Genomic DNA, 21,591 nt, shown 5'->3' with positions numbered 1-21,591 from the left:
GATAATTAGTGATCCCCTACTGTTATTAACCCCTGACTTAAAGCAGGTTATTTTCTAACAGAGGTGTTGAAAGTTAATGCCACTGTTAATCGTTTTAGTCGGAAGATCATAATGAGACCATGTGGGAAACTAGACTGACCATCAATACCTTTCAAACTCTGAAATGGGAGGGGCAATAAAAAGGAATGAAAGGAAAGGGGTAACTGTATCACAGGCCTACCTTTGGTCACCTTAATGATAGTCACTGATGGACAAGACTCATTTTTAATCTTAGTTTTGGATAATTAGCTTATTGCTACTAAAGCTTTGTGCTTAATCCTCGTCACATCGGGAAACTCACAATGGCAGCTGAGATAGCACAGAGCGGAGGGGTGGCTAGATTCTATTTTTAGAGATGTTCCCTTCCCCTTGTAATTCTTTCATAAAGAATACAAGGCTTTTCCACAATACCACACTTAATAGAATTGAAAAACAACCAAGCAAAACTAATAACCCATAGACACTCCCCCCAAATCCCCTAATGGCAGGGAATTTCATGGTTCTGCATTTTATTTGTCTTCCAATCGATCCAGTTCTTTTCTAACTCAGCTCTGGGGAATCAGCCACCCCCACCCGGAAGCCATATTAGGTTTGGTTTGGTGGAAGGATTTTTAAGATTAACAGTGAATTTGAAAGTCCTGATCTAAGCAAGATCTTCTAATGGTTAGTAATAGTGGCCATCAGAGGGTGTCACCCTGAACCGTGGTAGACAGCAGGGTTGGTTCAACATGAGTCCAAGAAGTGACAAGTCGGGGCCTCTTCCTGACTTGACCTCACCACCTGAGCCACCTCATTGCTACTCAGCTGGATTTAGTTTGAAACTCAGCCTTGCCAGGAGTGGAAAAGGGGCCTCAAATGCCAGGACTGCTCTACTCCACTCTCAGTTATTCAGTGAATTAAAGGATCTTTGAGAATTTCTCTAGTTCAAATCCACGTTTGACTTTAAATTGCCAGCATCTTTGAAAGAGGGCATCATGCAAGTTGCCTCCTGGGGAAATTCTGATTCTAATATGATGTAATGTCTTAGCAGCTCTGTTCAGAGGCTCTCAACTTGAGGGGATGCCTGCAGAAAGACCAGAGCTCTTGGAAGGTATAAGGAAGTTGTAATGCCTGGAGAAGGAATTTTTGTAGCATGTTTTGGGTGTCCTAAGCTAACCCCACAGAAAGACAATGCTACAAGCTAACATTAGAACAATGACTAAGGCCAATTTAAAAGTGATTTCATCTCACTCTCCTTCTCTCTGCCTTTCCCCATCCCAGGTTTTTCTGTAGCATGACTTCCCCTGCCCAAGGGCCCATCATCCTGGTTCTCTATTGCACGCAAAAGCTCCAAGGTTTCTTTCTTAGAAACCGTATGTCTATATCAGCATGAATAAGACCCTTTCTCACCAGCCCGAGGCCCAATCTGAAGATGGGCTTGGCTCTTAAAGACTCTGATCAAATCACCCCTAACCCGTCCACTCTGTGCTTAGAGGGTGGGGAGAGGTAGCGTGCAGGTTAGACTTTAGAGAAGATTTGACATCGCTTGGGACATCAAAATCATCCTTTTTGTGGATGGTCACATGAAGCAGACCCTTTTGGATTTAGAATTGTGGACTGTCAAGTTACAAAAGGATCTTGAAATTCTTCTCTACAGCTCCTCCTACAAGAAATGAGATGAGAAAACAAAGTTACATACACATCACATTCAAGGTTACTCTGGACCTAGGTCTCCTGAGTTCCAGTTGAGTATCGTGCTTACTGCAGAATATAGGTATAGTGAGATGATGATTGAGTCTAGTGTGTCATCTACTCTCTTTTTGAGTCTTCTTCATCTTTCTAATCATGGCTCTGTTCATTCCTCTGCTTAATGCAACCATGGATGACTTTCCATTAGCTCTGAACTCCTTAAACTGGCATTCACAATTTTACATTTGACACCAATCTAGATTTTTAGCGTGTCCTCCACTACTCCTCTCTGTATCCTCCCCTCTGCGGCATAACCAGACCTCCCGCAGTTCTGCAAACAGGCATCACCCTGCTGTTCCTTTATACACACTGCTCTCTTCATTTCGAATCGCCTCCCAACATTTCTTCCCATTTTATCCCTTCCCGAGGGTTTACGCCCAGCCAAGTTCCACCCTCTCACGCAGCACTGCTGTTACGGCTTGGAGCACTGATTCATTGCTGTGTCTTCAGTTTCTTCCTAGAGCAAAAGCTCCTTGAGAGTAGGGACCATGCAGCACAATTTGCTCAGTGTGGCAAATTAGGGTGTGCTCCAACGATCTTTGTTATATACAAGAGTAAATGGCACCCTGGTTGCTGTGCATTCTGCGCATTCCAGGATTTTGGAGGTGCTGAGATCTGCGAGGTTGATGGAGGGGGAGAATCGAATGCTAAAAGTGAGGACAGCCTCCACTTTCTGGAGCTCTCAGCCCCACAGTGCGATGATAGCTGTCGTACTCACACCACCTGTGGTATCTTGAGATGACTGTGGGCTCCTGTTGGCACTTGTTTTATTCAGGGCACCGGCAAAGGCTCTCTGTCTGAGCCTCATCCACGGCCTGCAGGAGGCCGTGGACTAAAGTAACTGTTTTATCACCTCTCATATTTGCTCCTTGGGAGTCCCAGGTCAGGCTTGCATTGGTAAAGCAATTTCTGAGTGTTTCTTCTTCTTGAGCTGTTCTGCTGACATCCAGACCAGCGTGATTGCACTGATGTTCCCAGCTCTGATCTCAGCCCCACTGTGATGAAATTCATGAGACATTCACTGTGCCCGGTGTGGTTTTTCATTGGTTGACCCAGGCCAGATATAGCATAAGTAAGTAAGTTCCTGGTTTAGCATTTTAGCTCTCCTACGTCAAATCCTGCCAGGATGGGGGGGAAAAAAGCCAAGAAAGAAACTATCATTCTGTGATTATCTTGAATCTAAAAAGTGACAGGCACCTTCACCGGCAGGCCTGGTACTCTCTTTCCTTCACCCTTTGCCCTCTGTGATGATTCTGGTCTGAGCCAAACAGGGATATCACTTTCCGAAGGAATTTGGCACGAATAACCCACAGTCAGGTTCAGAGGGCTGGCCTGGAAGCCAAGGCTAGAGATTCTGTACACTCAGGCCACCTCGCCGTGGGAGCACTTTGTCCACACCCCCGCTGCACCTGAAACTCCTAAATCCTAAAACCTTGGACAGAACTCCTTCCTTCTCAAAAAAAAAAAAAAAAAAAAAAAAAAAAAAATCCTGGCAGCCAATGGGTACAGGGTTTCTTCTGCGGCTGATGAAAGTTTCTGGAATTAGAGTGGCAATGGCTGCACACTCGTGAATATACTAAAACCCACTGAATTGTATATATTCAAAGGGTGAATTTTACAGTATATGAATTATATTTCAGTTGTAAAAGAACTCATGGAATACTAAGGCTTTGTGCAAAAAATTAAAATACTACAGCACAAAAACTCCTAAAAGATCCCATGGACTTCCAACTCAACTCTTTACGCATGTGCAAAGGTCATGTTGTCTGATGCGTGTGTTGGAGGTGGAAGGGATCTGACAGAAATTCATCCATCTTAGTCCCTCTTCTGTGTCAGGCGGGGGTGACTTTGGTCTGGGTATTTTCTTGTTTCTGCTTCCACCGTTAAAACAGAGGTAATGAGTCTGACCTATTTGACGAGGATCTCCTGGGAAATAAAAAGCCAATCTGTTAAGTGCTTCAGAGGTAGGAGGTGCTGGATTCCTCTCGAATAGTTACAGAAAGGGCCAAAGTGGCAGCCAGCACATGTGGAATAAATCCCAGGGTGGGTTAGAGCAGGTGTGGGCTAGAGACTGGATGTTGCTCTGGGTGATTTAATTATGCCGTTAGGTCCTCCAGTAGGAGCTGCTGCTGCTTGTGATTTTTATGTCTGTGCTGAAAAAGAGATGGAATTTGGTTTCTACTGCAGTGGCAGACTTGGGAGAGAAAGGTGTGTTTCCCAGGAGGAGTCTTCCTGGTGCTTTGATGTGAAGGCTTGAAGCATGGTGAGGAAGGTGGCGTGCTGTGAGTAGGGTTTGTGATCAGGTGACGTGTGCTGAAGCATCACATGGCTGCAGCCGGTCTAAGCAGGCATCTTTGGAGGTGCGCCCCAGGGTTTCTGTTCACCTGGAAATCTGGAAGGGCTCCTTAGAGGAAAGGTGAACTTGGGAAGCCTGTGTCACTGCCTCATTTACCAAATGGAGCTGTGCCTGGAAAACCAGGACCGGGCTGCTGGGGCCCTTCCATTCTCACAGCCTCTGCCCACTGCAGCTTCCTGGATGCTTGTGCGGGTCACTTCCCGAGCACGGAGAGCTTACCAGCCCAACAGGACAGGATGACTGAGTCTTTCAGGCAGTTAGGGAGGAGGCTAAGAATGTGGGAACTCTTAGCATCTTGTTTTTGCTGCGCCCTCATCCTCCCTCACACTCCTACGTCTATTCCCCTGCCTGGTCTGTAGGATGGTAGGATGAGACAGGGAATCACAGCAGTGTCTTTTAGGGACAGGCTGATGACTGGTGGCTCCCATAAATCCTTCTCACTGACCTTTGCCCAGAGGACCAGCCAGTATTCTTCCTCCTCCCTCTCCTCCTCCTCCTCATTCTCCCATCAGTGTCTGAATGTCCTTTCCCCACTTCCCCACCTATTAAAAGGAAGTCCACTCACACTTAAAGGCTCAACACCTGTAGCATCATCTTCTGGGAAGGCTACTTTCCCCCGTCTGTCTTCCACCCTCTACCCAGGCATGATTACTCTTTCCTTCTTCTGTGTCCCCACAAAACTTTGTCATGCATGTGGTGTAACATTTGCCATATTCATTCAGCAGTGCATCGCTTTGGAGAACCCGTTGAGGGCTTCATTGAGATTTGTCTCTTAGTGCCTACGATGGTGCCTGGCACATACGTAACACATGCCCAATGTATGCCTGTTAAATAAACTAATGAAAACACATATAAGTAAATAAATACAGTAGAACATCATTTGTACCCTCCCACAAAGAGTGAAAGATATTTATAAACTCCATAAATATTTAAAATTGCTTTCCTCTTTACGATTGTAGTACTTGATGAGAATACTATTCTAAATGTGTCTTACTAAATCTTTTTTATGTAGATTGATTTTTTTTTTTTTTGTCAAAGGTGATAAATTTCGGGAGAAGAAGCCAGGTCTTTCAAAATAATGAAATTTTATAAAGCAGTGCTTTGCCAAAGTATGTTCAGCAGAGGATGATAATAATAATAGTTAAGGAAAAAATGATTTTTAGGGCCAAATGAACCTCGAGAAAGCTGGGTTAATTAGGTTCTTTCTATTGTGGGATGTCTCAAATCTTTGATAAGATGCTGCTTAGGAATATCAGAGAAAGGGGTACTTCTGCAACACTTAGCACCTGCACTACAAAAGGCATAGTAGGTTTTGGTATGCTGTTATTCATCTGTTGATGATAGTTCGGTGTTTGGGTCTAGAGCTTTGAGGGCAGGTGAGTGCTTGTGTCTGTGATAAGGGCCCACTTCTTCACTGCCCTCTCCACGTACACCACCTTTGCTCTGCAGAAATGAAGGGAAAAATGAGAGGGAACTAAAACATTGCTTTACCTGCCACAGCAAGAACCAGACATCTCCAGTGGACTATGCAGCCAATGAGTGTGGTTTTAGCTCCAGCTGCTCTGCAGTAACCTCCCAGGACTCTTCTGTAAGTGCCAGTTCTCTGCACAGTAATTACCAACTCTCTCCTTGGTAGATGCACTGGTGTCTCGGAGTAATTGCTAGGGAACTCGCACTTTCAAATTTACAAGAGGCAAACAACCTTCTATTTACCTCAGGGGGTTATCAGGGTATTCAAACTGTGCTGAGTAAAGGATGCTATTGATCATAGAAATATGGGGAAGAACTGGAATCTTCACCTTTGGGTTTTTCTCAATGGGTGAGAGCCCGGGCCATTAGTTTAGGGTGCAAAGACCTATGGGGGGGATAATTCTCTTCTTCTCAGGGCCTCTTCCCTTCCTTGAGATTCAGAGCAGCAGGAAACCTAACCTAACTATAACTAGAAACCTTTTGTTGTCTTCAGCTGACACTGGCTAATCGGTACCAATGTCTAGGAAGGAGATGAAAGAGAAGGTTCAGACAGGTCCAGCTGGAATTCTGATCTGTGCCTTTGGTGTTCGTCCTCTAGAGATCTCAGGGAACACGGAGGACATCCCTCTGGTGCGCTGGAGGCAGCAGTGGCTGGAGAATGGCACTTTGCTTTTTCACATCCACCACCAAGATGGCGCCCCAAGCCTCCCTGGACAAGACCCGACAGAAGAACCCCAGCATGAGTCAGCAGAAGAGGAGCTGAGGATCCTCCACATCTCAGTCATGGTAAGAGCAGCACCACCTCAGCCTCTCAGGCCGTGGCTTCTGTTACCTTGACACTAAGGGTCTTGGTGCCTCAGACCTAGCTCCATTGGACCCAACGCCATGATCTGATATTGATCTGGTTAACAAGTACTCCCCCTGTGATGTACATAAAAGTTGCAGTTACTCCTACAACACCATTACCTGAATGTTCTCTCTAGGAACACGCTTACACATGGAGTCACTTTTACAAACCAGAGACAGTATCAGATGGGGGTAGTGGATTGTCTTAGAAAGAATTATTCAACTGGATCCGAATATCTTACAATAGTTTCTCCAAAAATGTTTGCTGAATGACTGAATTGCCAAGATGTTGCTGCTACCAAGTCCTCTTCTCTCTTCTCCCAGTTGGGAGAAAGTCAGTCCTAACTTTCTCTCCTCTTACAATAAAAGACATGCCAGTAGATACTTGCCTCTCCCTCTAGAGAGCTCAGAAATCTCACCATCAGCATCCCTTCTCTTACTTGGAAATTTGAGGCCTCAAGAAAATTAGAAGATTTTTCCTAAAATTCTAGGAACTTGTGTTTTAGAATCTCACTGGAAAGTAAATGCTACAGTGGCAGGCAGGGGTTTTGTTTGGTGGTGTTTGGTTCATTGGCATACTTTCAACACCTAAAATAACAATTCACATAGTTGGTGCTTAATTATTTGTGAAGTAAATGAACTCATTTCCCAGGAGAGACAGAAAATACCTGGTTCACTTTGTATTTTTATTAGTAAAATCAGTACATCCTCTGCTCCTAGGGTAGCCTGAAAGCAGGATGAGACCTGACTGATTATCTGCGGGCCATATGTGTGGGAGGAGTTGGGTTCTTTCACTCTTAGGAAACGCAAAAGAGAACCAAATGAAGTCTTGGTCCAAATGTTAATTAATCTATTACTCTGAATACCGTCACTATGTGCTGTTCAGTTTTGCATATTAGATTGGGGATAACTGAGCACATTTTAGATATGTTAAAATTTCTATTATCTGACTATTTGGCATGGAAAATATCCCCATCAAATCTCTGATAAAATCTCAGAATGTAAGCCTTCTATTTCTCCTTCAGCCAGTGTCCCCATGAATAACTGACTTGGAAGGTTACCTGCATATACATACTACTCCACTCTGTTTAAACCATGTGGTGGAGAAAAGAGTCATTGAAAGGCAAATGGTAAACCTCAGTGTCCAGCTACGCCAGAGAGCGAGCAGGTAAATGAGATGACTGTGTCTCACATTTACAAAGTAACTGAGGTTTATGACATGGGGGTTAGAGTGCACGCGCATCCTTAATCAAAGACCAGTGTTTCCGCTCTCAGGGAAGCTTTGTCTTCCTCAGTGTGGCTTGTAGTTTCCAGATTGTGGTGAGATCAGGCAGATTGGCCCAATCAGCCCTGGCGCTGACTGGGGTGACAGATGTAGAAGCCACATTGTCTTCATATTTGTAATGTAGTCTGATTGAAAAGAAGGGCACAAGGCTGGACTTCCCACCAGCCGTCCACATCCTCCCATCAGTGTAGGAAGCGGCCTTTGCCATGCATGGTTTTCATTCCGTTTCTTTTGGTTCAAGGCCATTTCAAAGAACCAGTATCACGGAAATGTTTAGGGTGAAGAGAAGAGTAGAGAGCCCCAAGAACTAATGTTGGGTGTGATTGTGTCTGAAGGGAAGACCCTGGAAACCAGAGGTTAAGACAGGTGAGGTGTCAGAAGGTATGTTTAGTCGGGGTTGGGGGAGTGTTGTGAGGATCTGTGGAAAGACAGTCCAAAGCTTGTCCTGGTCCTCCATCATATCTTCAGTGGCCTATGTGGTCCAGAAAAGAGTCCTTGAATGGCAAACGGTAAACCTCAGTGTCCAGATATGCCGGAGAGCGAGCAGGTGATTGAGACGGCTATGCGTCAGGTTTACAGGTTAATTGAGATTCTCTAGATAAGTGTGTGTGTGCACACGCGCACATGTGTATGCGTCCACGTGTTTGTGGGGGGTGCATGGCTGATCAAGAATGCCAAAGAATTTGAGGAAAAGACAATATCCTTAAAATATAATGACCCCTATGAAAAGCCCTCCATTGCTAATGTTTTTTGAGACCTCCCTCACCGGGCAGGAATTAATGGACAGGGGACACTGACCTGGAATGAGAACACATCAGCCTTAAACCTGGGACTCTCTGAGCTCTTTCCTTCCTACACTGCCGGTTAGCCAGACCGACAGTGACAGTCAGTTTTCCAAAAAAAATGGAAGAGATTATTCCTTCTGCTTTACTTTATGTTATCCTATGTTATTTTCAACTAAGCTGGAAAGGGCAGAGGTTAAAAGGGTTTGGGCAAAGGGTAAGGGTGGGCCAGCCTTGATTTGTCTCTGGTTGGATCTCTGGATGTGGTTGGGCCCATATCTCCATGCAAAATTCAGCAAAGCCTTTGATTTCTGCAGGAGAGCAGGGACCCCCGAGGTGAACTGAAGATATAAGTACTCTCCCCACATCCTTGTCAAAGACGGCGTGGTCAGTGGAGTCTCCCCCAGCCCCTCTTGCCACCCCGCCTTCCTCCGTTCTGATTCCCTACACCCTCATACACTGCCTCTCCGTCCTTAACATTCTATTCTAGAAATGGTTTCAAAGACTGGAGTTGTGTATCTGCCCTCAGCTTAGAAATCACGCCTGAGGGTATCCTGTTTGAAGATGTCGTTCCGAGAGTCTCTGATGGTTTCTTCTTAAGAGACTCAGAGATTGGTAGACACTGTCTGATACACTTCATGCCATATCCTTTGGAAGTGAAGTAGGCAGCCGTTTGAGGCATCTGGAGCGACAGCATTGTAAACGTAGACGTCAGCAAAATCCTTTGTTGGGCTGCAAAATGCACTTAAATGAAACCTTACTACCCAAACCCCTGTAAGTTACAAAATAACAATCGCAGGGCTATTTTTCATTAACTGTAATGATCAATACTGACGCGGTTTTTAGTTGGATCCGAATAGCATAATTCAAACAGAGAAAAGTTAAAGTTATTATCAAAACGTGACTAGACCCAACCTTTTCTCTTGTGAAGAAAATGTCTATTTAAAAGCTTAACTGATAATCCTAAATATTTCCAGTATGTGCGGAGAGAATTAATGGTTCTGTGAAAACCTTAAAGTTTGCATTTCTTTCATTTTGTATTTACACTTTTCTCATTCATATTGCCTCAAGGCAGAGCCTGCTGTTTATTTTTATATTTCACTTTTACTGGGTTTTGTTTTACACGCAAAATCTAAGTCATGAGAGAATGAGATGCAAAGGAAAACCATTTTTTTTTTTGTATCCTTTTGACATTGTATGGATGACAATTGGTAAATTCTCTTTCACACTGTGCCCAGTATAAACATACCATCAGCAAAATCGTGGGCTTATAGAAAACCAATACCTCAGCTAGGAACTTGGCAATTTAAAACTTTGAAAACCCTTCTGCTTCCCTTACTTTTCAATCACATCCCAAAATTTTTGAATTACTTTTTCCAAAGTGGTACTATTTCTTCCTTACATAGAATAATTGGATTTCCCTTCTGAAATCTTATATTATTGCTTTGAGGGTCAAACAATGTGTTTTAACCTCCTGCATGATTCAAACTTGGCTGAAGAGATTTATTTCAAATTTTGCCAGATGACTGATGTTTAAAACTACGAAAGTACACAAGGATACTCTTTTGCAAACTTTTGAACAAGTGAAAGCAAAATCATCAAATGAAAATTGATATGTGAGTTTATACCAGAAGTCAAGCAATTCTTTATTTATAAGCAAAGTGTTTACTCCATTGAAGATCAGGTTTTACTATGACTTTGCATTAGATAGTTGGATCAGACTCTGTATGGATTTAGATTTCCATATTGTACTTTTTGCTCATTTGCTATGTGTTCTACATTTTTCTTCTTAAAGTATGCAGAAGGAGTTAATGGTGCATAATAGAATTTTAATGTATTAACTACATATTTCATTTTGTAATTAAAGATGGCAGTGTTAATAGATTTCCTGTATGCATATGGGTTGGTTAAATATATTTTTCACAGCAAGCAGCCTTTCAAAAATGCTTCAGTTATATATATACATGATATATATATGATAACTCAGCTGGTGGGTACTGTTTTTCATAGTTCTGCCTTCTTAGGCATAATTCACAATTGAAGAAAAAAATCATCTTTGAGTGTATGTTTATCTGCCCTGAGAATTTTGTGAAGAGAACCCATTGATCAGACCTGGGCGATGCTCAGGACCACTAGCCCCGGCTGGGTGGAACCCATTAGCCAGCGTCTGCAGGTTCCTGTGACCTTCGACTGCTGGCTTTTCAGGTGTCCCCAGGCTCCTCGTTTCTGGGAGCCCCCGGTGAGCCCAAGACACATAGTTTTCTTCCAATAAAAACAATGTAGAAGCAAGATTAAGGGCGTTCCACTCTGGGGAAGAAATACTTGGGACTGAGTTGGTACAAAGCCTGCGGACCACCCCGTGGGGGCCTCTGGGAATGCATTTCCAGGGCTGCAGACAACTTTGTGCCGGAGGACCCATGCTTGCTCTTACTTGAACATCTTTGCTCAAGTTCAGTTCAGCGGCCTAAGCGTCACGTATGACTTTGCTTGAAGCTGCCTCCATTTCGTTCCTAAAGCTCAGTCACTTCTGGGGCAGAGAGGAGCAGTTCCAAGCATGGTCGTTGCTAGGTGCCACCAAGACTTATCAGGTGCTTGTTAAGTGTGCATGGGCCTAGGAGAGCGGGCTGGATGGTTTTTCTGTCAGCACCTTTTTTCTTCAACAAACCTGTTACAAAAACTTCATTAGCAAATTCATTCATCAGAGTCACTTTTGCATCTTTTTTGTCAATTAATATTATTATTTGTTTAGCTGAAGTGAGGATTCCCTAACTTATCAGGGCTAGTCCTTCTGATCTTTGAAAAACAAATGGAGGCATTTAGACAGGTCTTGTGTTATCACAAAGGACAGAACCTGAGTAATGAATTGGAAGGTACAAAAAAACAGGTCCTGACTGAGTCCAAGGAACTTTTCTGGCAGTTAAGCCATCCGTCACAGGGCTGGACTGACTGACTGGTCACTGCTCAGCTGCCAAAGCCATCATTGTGTTCTTGGCCTCCTAATTGGAAAATGGTGGGTGGTTCCTAAGAGAGCAAGGTCCCTAAAAACAAAACCCCTTTGCGTTTGGGTTTTCTCTGACAGACTGATGTGCAAAAGGCAAGAGATGCCAGGGTCCATTTCAGGGCTATTCCAAGTGCCAAGGGAACATTGGCTTGCAGACCTCCCCCGCCTGGCACCATGATTTGTCTGTGCCTCTCTTGTCAAGATGCATTAGGTGCAGGTACACGTGAATCCATTTTCAGTTGATCAGCTATCTGAGCTTGCTTGCTGCCCTCCCCTATCCCTGCAGAGTAAGAACTGGGGTTCAGTGGAAAGAAATGCTGTGTTTAGTCGGAAGGTGGGCTTCAGATCCTGGCTTTACCACTTCAGGTAATCTGCTGTCCTTTTGGAAAGCTTCATTACCTCGTGTGAAGTGAATGCATTGGTTAGGCCGTTTAAAGAATGAAGGTCTACCCAGGCCTTCTCTATAATGGAGTTTTACTATAGAAGCTCACGTGGAGACAAGGGAGACAGGAATCTTCTGATTTAAAGAAGTCCACAAGGAATTTCAGGAAGCCTGGAACTGGCGGGTTGTCTCGAATCCAGGCCCGCCGTCTGCCCCTCAGCGCTATGTGGTTTGGTGTTTGCAGCTGTTTCTATGGTTCCTCGTGTCGCGAATGAGCTACTTTGTCCCGTCTGCTCTGTAAATGTTACCCCACAAGGATGCTTTTATAAAACGTTTGTACTATCCGTTTACTCATCCAGTCACTTCATTTATGATCCTGCCTGACTGCTCAGCTTTGCAGGGTTTCCAACTTTGTTCCTGTGGCTACCAGGTTTCCTACTTCCCCCCACCCCTTCATTCTAACTCAGGGAAACAAGCAGATGGACCCCACTGGCTTCCATAGTTCCTGTTTGTTCAGAGACCTTCCTAGCAAATTATCCCATGGGTGGATGTGACCTTAACCAACCTTCTTCTGTTGATTATAGTTATGGGCAGGTTGACTGATGTGCCACAGATAATGGCCACTCCTGCTCTGGACACAGCTTGGAACCGCTTCCTTTAGCAGAGGCTGAGAAGCTGTGAGTCCCTGATTTACTTGTTCAATAGAGTGGGCATACTAATCTAACTTGTAGAGATGTTAGGAGGATCAAAAGATTTAATCATAATCATCATATCACAATCTTATTTTGTGCTTACTATGTGCGAACCATCTACGTACTTTGAATATATAGTAGCTTATTTTTTATCTTCACCACAACACCATGAGGAAGGGTTTGTTATTATCTCATTTTACAGATGAAGGGACTGAGAGCCAGACAAGCTAAGTAACTCACCTAAAGTCAAACAACCCTAAGGTTGCAGAGCCAGGACCTGAGTTGAGACAATTGTCAGAATCTAGACTCTGTGCTCTAGGAAGCACCCAGTTCATACCCTGGCCCATCATGAGTGCCCACGATGTGTCTCTTGCAGGTCCTTTTACCAGCTTTTGTTGTTTGTCAACTTTTGTTGCTGAGAGTTCTCTGACACGTGTCCCCAGTGTTACTTCAAAGCCAAGAACTCTGAGCACCAGGTCCCACAACCAAGGTGGGATACAGCTCTGTCTTTCTGTGGCTACACCAGTCAGCTCACCCCAAAAGCTCAGAGTCTGTTCAGCTCGGCTGGCCCCACCTGCTCACCTTGGCTTCAGCCCCTCTGCCTCACAGCTGGCAGCGGGTTTATTGGCAGAGAAGGGAGCGGGGAAGTTGGGGACTTCCAACTCTAAAATTGTGAAAGTCATGTAACCATGAACTCAGGCTTCTTTGTATATACTTTCACACTTTGGCAGTAAACTTTTAGAAACTAAAAAAAAGCATTTTAAAAGCATTATTGACCTATCATTGATTTAAAAGAATCATCGACTCATTCATTCATTTATATATTGATTCTTTCATTCAGCAATATCTGTCAGGCTTCAAGTATTTTTTTAACTACTAAGGAGATGGAAAATTAATACAAGATTCGGCTTTCAAGGAATACTCAGTCATATTATTAATACTTAACATTTGAGGATGGCCTTTGGCAGAACCGAGTACCAAGTGGTTCCCCATTCCGTTCCATTCTTAATTTCCTCTTTACAATTCTGTTCTCTTTCCTGAAGCTTATGGAGGCCTCAAGTTACCACCATTTCTCCAGACAGCAAGGAAAATAGCTAAGAGGCCAAATTTTCACAAGGATAATAATGTCTTTTAACAACTTGATGTAATATTCTGTTCAGCAATTTAGCTCACTTGACATAGAAGCCAACGATTTACTTTTAAGTACTTAGTTCCCCAAATCCCTGAAGATCTTTTTGAAAGTGGGAGTCATAATCTCTGCAGGGTTTAAATCAATATCAAGAGCTGGTAATATTCATAGTAATGAAGCTACCCATTCACCCACTATGTCCCAGGCAATACATGGGATTATTTTCATGAATAATATCAATCAATTTCCTTAGCATCTTTGTGAAACAGATACTCATTCCCCTATTTTTCAGATGTGAACACTGAGACTTAGGGAAAGTAAATCACACACCCAAGGTCACACAGGTGGAGCCAGGATTCAAGGCAAGTCTGCATCTGACTTCAGACTTCATTCTGTTATAAGACTACAGCTTGGTGGCGTGAGGGTCGGCTGGCTTCTCCAGTTTTGCTGGCTGTGGAGTACATTTGCTTTTTTTTTTTTTTCACTGTTTTTTTATTTTTTAATTTTTTTAACTTTTTTATTGATTTATAATCATTTTACAATGTTGTGTCAAATTCCAGTGTAGAGCACAATTTTTCAGTTATACATGAACATACATATATTCATTGTCACATTTTGTTTTCACTGTGAGCTACAAGATCTTATATATATTTCCCTGTGCTATACAATATAATCTTGTTTATCTATTCTACAATTTTGAAATCCCAGTCTATCCCTTCCCACCTTCCGCCCCCCTGGCAACCACAAGTCTGTGTTCTCTGTCTATGAGTCTATTTCTGTCCTGTACTTACGCTTTGTTTTTGTTTGTTTGTTTGTTTGTTTTTTAGATTCCACATATGAGCAATCTCATATGGTATTTTTCTTTCTCTTTCTGGCTTACTTCGCTTAGAATGACATTCTCCAGGAGCATCTATGTTGCTGCAAACGGCGTTATGTTGTCGGTTTTTATGGCTGAGTAGTATTCCATTGTATAAATATACCACATCTTCTTTATCCAGTCATCTGTTGATGGACATTTAGGCTGTTTCCATGTTTTGGCTATTGTAAATAGTGCTGCTATGAACATTGGGGTGCAGGTGTCATCCTGAAGTAGGGTTCCTTCTGGATACAAGCCCAGGAGTGGGATTCCTGGGTCATATAGTAGGTCTATTCCTAGTCTTTTGAGGAATCTCCACACTGTTTTCCATAGTGGCTGCACCAAACTGCATTCCCACCAGCAGTGTAGGAAGGTTCCCCTTTCTCCACAGCCTCTCCAGCATTTGTCATTTGTGGATTTTTGAATGACGGCCATTCTGACTGGTGTGAGGTGATACCTCATTGTAGTTTTGATTTGCATTTCTCTGATAATTAGTGATATTGAGCATTTTTTCATGTGCCTTTTGATCATTTGTATGTCTTCCTTGGAGAACTGCTTGTTTAGGTCTTCTGCCCATTTTTGGATTGGGTTGTTTATTTTTTTCTTATTGAGTCATATGAGCTGCTTATATATTCTGGAGATCAAGCCTTTGTCGGTTTCATTTGCAAAAATTTTCTCCCATTCTGTAGGTTGTCTTCTTGTTTTACTTATGGTTTCCTTTGCTGTGCAGAAGCTTGTAAGTTTCATTAGGTCCTACATTTGCTTCTTTTAGCTAGCACAGCAGAAACTCCCCACTTGACGAAGATTAGGAAGGCACATAGAGAACTGGGCAAGATGTCGTCATGGTGGAGTCTCTGAGCCGCATCAAAAAATGAGGACTTAGGTTGAGCAACAAGAGCAAGCATCTCTTGGGGTTGCATTTGAGCAAAGCTCATTGAGAAGTCAAGAAGCCAGTGAAGACAGTAAGTACTGTGGGGCAGAACTTTAATTGTGTGGTCTAGCTATGGTAGCTTTTGGTAGTGGCTTTGCTATCAGAGAGACCAAGTTAAATCCTCATTCTGCCACTGAGCTAGATTTTCTGGTGTCCTTGGAAAAATTGCTTAATGTCTCTAAACTCTCTTTCCTTATCTATAAAATGGGAATGATAATAGACTTTACCTGATAAGGCTGTTTTGATGATTACATGAGGTGATTCTTATTAAGCACTTCCTACAAAGCCTGGCCCATGGGAGGTGCCCAGTAAATATTACCTAGGTAAACTCCTGGGGTACTATGCAAGCTGGCTGTAACAATTTCTGCGTGCAATATATTACCCAGGGGCTCGGTACCTTAGGAAACCAGGAAGGCAGGTAGGATCATAGCAACTTCTTACAGGAGTCCTAGAGGAGTTTTGCTCAGAGAAAAGACCGAGGCAATTAGGGCCATCAGGGCCACAGAATGGGCCCATTACAAAGCTGGGCTGTGGCCGTGTACATCCAGGGCATTGTTAAGTCACGTCTGTTTCATTGTTTACAGGGTTTCCTAGCAGCTGTCTTACAGTTTAGGATGATAATCTCAGCTCCAGACTTCCTGGAAGAACTTCACTAATTTATTTATTTATTTTTTGATCAGGCCAAATGATGTCATTGTGGGAATTCCTTTTCTGCCCAGATATCCATACAGGGAAAACAAGGCATATAATGATGGGTTATGTTCAGGGTCAGTATTGGTGGAAAAATTCAGAGATCCCTATTCCTAATGCCATTTTCTTTGCATCAGATCATGCTCCCTTCTCTCGCCTTCTGCCCCTCCCTAAAGCTTTGAGATTCTCTCACAGACCTGAAGTTTGCCCTTAAGTATGACCTCAGACCCACACCCATGAGCCCTGGTTGGAAACAGTCTAGATTTAGGTACAGGAGATACAGCCAGCTAGCCCACAGAGAGAGCCCTAGCATGGCTAATGGCAGGAAATTAGGCCAAGGATGTGTAAATGGCCAAATGGTAAACATTTTCAGCTTTCCAAGCCTTAAGCTCTTTTGCAACTACCTAACTCTTGCCATAATAGTGCCAAAGTAGACATATACAGGATATAAATGAATGGATGTGGCTGTGTTCCAATAAAACTTTATTTATAAAAGTAGGCAGCGGGCCACATTTGGCCTACAGACCATAGTTTGCTGAACCCAATCTAGTACATTCTCCTCATTTTGTCCACAGAACCCAAACAGAGACTAGACTCTAACTAGTAGACATGATAGGGTCTTATTTGTGGTATAAAAGGAAATAGATTCTGGTTTTTGTCAGATTCCTGTGGATTGGTTGTAATTGTCACTTAAGGGAGGCTGTGATAAACATTGTTCTTGCTACAATTCAGAGCATGTGGTACTCACAAATTCAGGTGACATGCACTCACATTAGCCTCTCCTAAGAGGCACTGATGGGTTCAGTGAAGACAGAAGTTGACAAAAACAAAAACAGACTTGACAAAAGAAGTATGAACAGGACGCAGATAAGCAAACATGCCATCTTTTCTTCCCTGTGTCTCCTGCTTGGTTTCGACTTTGCCACACACAGTAGACTTTTATGAGATGCTTGTTTATGTTAGAATATCCCCTTAAAGCGAAATACTGATACACATGTACATGCATGCGTGGAAGTAGAATTGTGCTTCCAGACACGTCACGTTAAAGCTGGCTTGTGTGGGGCTGACAAGTAAGGGCTTTAAAAGTTGGTGGTGGCTCTCTGCCTTGCCGAGGAGGCGGAGGGTGGACAAAGCATTTTAAGACCTCATCTCATAAAATAAGTTGTGACTCCCTCAAGTACCTCCTAAAGCTCATTAAGAGTCTTGCCTATGTGAGGCGCTGACGTCAGTAGCCCTCCTCAACGTTGCGCAGGGCTCGCCACGGAGGTCAGCAGCCTCTTGATACTGCCCTGCCATTGAAGATTCTCCTGGTACCTCCGTCACTGCTGCTGACATCCTTGGATAGCAGCAGAGATGAGTCAAGTAGCCTTCCAACTGGGATGAATCAGACGCTCAGTTTATCGACACACTGGATCGTGGCTGACAGCAGCGGGTGCTTCGCGGAGCAGTGTCTGAGACCTTCTGGGCTCTGGCTCCCAATCCCAAAGTTCGCTTAAGGTGAACTTGAGGTGAGTTCTGCTGCTCCGACAGCATAAAGGGCTGTATGAGATCCCTATGGGAGAGACGACACCAAGTGTTTATTAAAAAGATTCAGCCTTTTGTTTCCTCCCTTCCTATATCTTGTCTGAGGAAGACATTGGAAAGCTTTGGGACTAAGACACACATGCAGTTTGGATTTATGAGTGAACATGTCAGAATCTGGCAGTGATGGGCCTTAGACACATTGTTATGGAGTGAGGAAAGTTGCCACACGGAACAAACTCAGAAGCACTCTGCATCCCAGCAGTGACATTAAAGCAGCTCTCATTTATTCTGTCTTTGTTCCCCAAGTTTCATGGCGTGTATACATCCAGGTCACCATCCTCAGGCTTTCAGCTGGCTGTGTCAGTCCGCGGCCCCACTCGTCTCAGTGCTCTGCTGAGCACGCAGCCTCAGCATCGAAGGCCTCCAGCCTCTCCAGGGCACCATCGCCTTCCTTGGACTCCATCTGGAGTTGGGATGGGGCAGCACCCACATGTCCAGCCAAGGCTGTGCTCAGAGCATCCGTAGCACAGTGATGCAGGCCAAGAGCCCAGCTGTACCCATCCAGACCGCATCCCCTCTCACTCTCCCCAGCAGTGATTAAAGCTCTGCTGAGATGACGAGCCGCCTAATGGTGGATGAGACCACTGAATTAGACGTCAGGAGGCATTCATTAAAGTCCTTTTCCCCACGAAAGCCTGTGAAAACTCAGGCAAGCTCCTTCACCTTCCTGAACCTCAATTTTCTTATCTGTAAGTGAATGTTTTTCAAAACCTTGGGCATTTAGGATTCGGGGTTTTTTTGGTTTTTTTGGGGTTTTTTTGCCAAAGTTTTATACAATCTGTGTTAGTATTATATGAATATCTTTATTTAAATTGATTGTCTTTTTCAGTTTGAACTTATTTTAATCTTATCTTAGATGAAAATGCCAACAGAATCATGGGTTTGAAGTGATAGTTAATTATTTCAACATAGGTTAGAGAAAATAATATTTTATAAAATAAATAAAATAAAAATGTTTCACACTTTTGCCAGCCACGGGCATGCCACCGGCCAGGGGCACTAGATGGGCTGTGGGTGCTCCCCTGAGAATCCCAGGCTAGGCGGCCTTCAAGTTCCCCCACCCTGCTCTCACATCCCAGGAATATGAGAGTGAAGGGCATGTGAGACATCTGCCATCCCTGCTTAGAACTCACTTCAGAGCAATATATGAAGAACCTCTATTTTATCCCCTGCAGCAACTCTGCTCTTCTTTTTTTCCGTTTATGAGCATGAGATGACCGTCTGTGGGGAAAATGAAAGGCATCTGTGCCTTATGTTGGGCTGATGGGAGCAGTGCTGCCCTGGGAGGGAGCTATCCCTTCCCACGGTGCTGATCCATTGAAAGGAGTTTGGTGGCTGTGAGCCCTTTCCTGTGGCCCCCAGGGATCTCTCTGCAGACATCCTGGGATTTTGCTGAACTGCAGGCTCAAGGCCCCTTGTGCTCAGCCAGCTCTGCATCTCACAGTCTCCAGGGAGCCTCTCTAGACATGCCCCCACCTTTGCTGGGAGGAGGTGCTCCAGAATGGAGTGGCGCTGGGACCACATGAGGGACCAGCTCACCGGAAGGGCCTGCAGCCTCCAGCTTGGGGGATCTGGTATGGGGAAATGTCCCACAGAAAGCTCTGGAATCACCTCTGGAGAACTTTGGTGCTCTGAGAAGAGGCTATTTATCCTCCTGTCTACAAAAGACTAATGTGAAGCCAGAGGCAGAATGATTCCTGGCATGCACAGGCAAGCCAGCGGCTTTATTTGTGTTTTTCCCTCACTGGACAGCCTCAGTTGCCCTGTGTGCTCTGTCCTCAGGACAGCAGTTATATCTTAGGAGGAAGGAAAATTCCTGACAGGGTAGTGGACTCTGCCTTGTTGACTACCAGCACTGGGGCTTCTCGGGCACTTCCCAGACTCCCCTTCCAGGTGGGCCCTGCTGGTTCCCAGCGTAGCCTCTGCATGGGGACAAGGACAAGGCGATTCTGGATTCCCATCCGGAAGGCAGGTCCTCTCTGAGACACTGGAGACTCAGCTGCCTTCCTCTTCCCTGCTTCCTCCTCTCCATGTTCTTTGTGAGTTCCTTTGCCTCTTTGATCGAGCTTGGATCTGATGTTCATTTTCACCTGGTTTTATCTAATAAAAAAAAGTTAGAGTGGGAAGTGGGCCATGTAACTATTTCTGTGTGATACTGTGAGCACATTCAAAGGGCTGTTTCTACATCCAGACTTTTTTCACCTGCATTTGTGCTAAAGGCTGCCTTACCCAGATAATACCATCCCAGGTCACTAGGGTTGCAGAGAAAGAACAGCCAAAAGGAGAAAGACAGTTATTTCACTTGAGAGAATCATCTGCACAAATAGTGCATTTTATTTCCTGGGAACAGAAGGATCTCAATCTTCCTATTCATTCTTATTGCCCAAGATTCCACTTTCTGCAGCCTCCCTTTCAGTGTCCCTGTACCTGCTATGGCCATGGCATCGTCCCCTTGTGGCCTCCACTCCCCTCCCCGTGTGTGTGTTCAAATCCAACCTCTCTTTCAGGTCTTGCCTCAGACATCTCCACCTGGCCACCTTCTCCAACCTCTCAACCAGAGACCATGGCTTCTTCTTGGTTTGCTATGGCTGAGCCAACAGGAAAGCGTCCTCTGAGCCTCTCTCATGGGTGGTATCTATTGCCATCCAGCGTGTTAGTATTTTGATGAGTCTTTCCTTCTCTACTAGGCTTCTACATGGCCGGATCTGGTCTGAGTCTGATTCATCTTTATGTTTCTTACAGCTACCAGCACAACGCTTCACACAAGAAACATCCCCAGTTGGTGTTTGTGGAATGAATGTTATTTGTTTGGATCATGTGTTTTCCCCCTTGGTCCTTACATCTATCTCCATCTCCAGCCCCGGCTTCTCTCCCTCAAGCTTCTGACATACAGATCTATCTGTCTGGATGTCCCACGTGCCTTCTGAACAGCACAGCTCACGTGAAATGCATCATCCATCTTCCCCGCCACCCTCCCCACCTCTTGTGTTCTCTGCCTCTGTTGGTGCAGGGACCACCAACATGGTCACCCAGGCTAGAGCCCCTTCCCCCCCTCATTCATTCAGTCCAGCACCAAGCTCTGCTCCTTTTATTTTCCAAATGTTTCTAGAATTTCTCTCTTCTTTCCCTCCCCACTACCACTGCTGATACAGGCCCCCATCACCTCTCACCTGGCTGCTGCAAGGGTTTTCCCCCTGTTCACGCTGCTGCCTGCTGACTTGATCCCCACAGAACTTCCCTCTCACTGCCGCCAGGCTGTTCCTGGTAAAATGCAGCTTCGACTGTGTCCCCATCCTGGTGAAACACCTCGAGTAGCCCCTCCTCTCTGCAGGGTAAATTCCAAGATGTTGACCCTCTCATGCCCTGACGCTCCTCTCCTACCACTCCTTGGTTTCCGCTGTCCGTTCTAGCCACACTGACTGGCTCAGTCATCTTTGCTGGCCCTGCCTGACAGATGAATACATCTGTGATTTCACTAGTGCTGTACTTTAGCGTAAAATGTCTTTTGTCTCCTCTGAGCAGGGTCGCTTCTAATGACTCTCTTTAAACTTTGCCCCGTGACATCCCCCTGGAGACGGCCCTGAGCGCCCTTCCCTGGGGGCGGGTCGGGCAGGGCTGCCCCCAGTGCAATTTTCCTGCTCTCGTTCCCCGTGCAGGAGGCTGCCTCCCCTCGCGCGTCTCCTCACTAGGCCGGATTATGCATGTCTGTATCCCAGCCGAGGGCCTGGCCAAAGGGACTCTAGGAATGGAAGGACAACCCCATGAGGAAGGCTGGGCAAGTCTGACATCATAGAAAGCTGAGGCTCAGAGGGGCCAAAGG

General features: G+C 44.7%; 1 protein-coding gene across 1 annotated transcript in view; it reads left to right on the top strand.

Annotated features, from left to right (window-relative positions):
• Positions 1-21,591, top strand: part of ASTN1 (astrotactin 1) — a 300,205-nt gene that overhangs the window by 98,205 nt on the left and 180,409 nt on the right. The window contains exon 2 of the mRNA XM_010954895.3: positions 6,192-6,379. Within this exon, the coding sequence (XP_010953197.2) occupies positions 6,192-6,379 (188 nt within the window). The remainder of the gene's footprint in view (positions 1-6,191; positions 6,380-21,591) is intronic.

Source organism: Camelus bactrianus, chromosome 21 (genome assembly GCF_048773025.1).
Source record: "Camelus bactrianus isolate YW-2024 breed Bactrian camel chromosome 21, ASM4877302v1, whole genome shotgun sequence".
Classification (NCBI taxonomy): domain Eukaryota; kingdom Metazoa; phylum Chordata; class Mammalia; order Artiodactyla; family Camelidae; genus Camelus; species Camelus bactrianus.
This window is presented reverse-complemented; position numbering and strand designations above follow the sequence as displayed.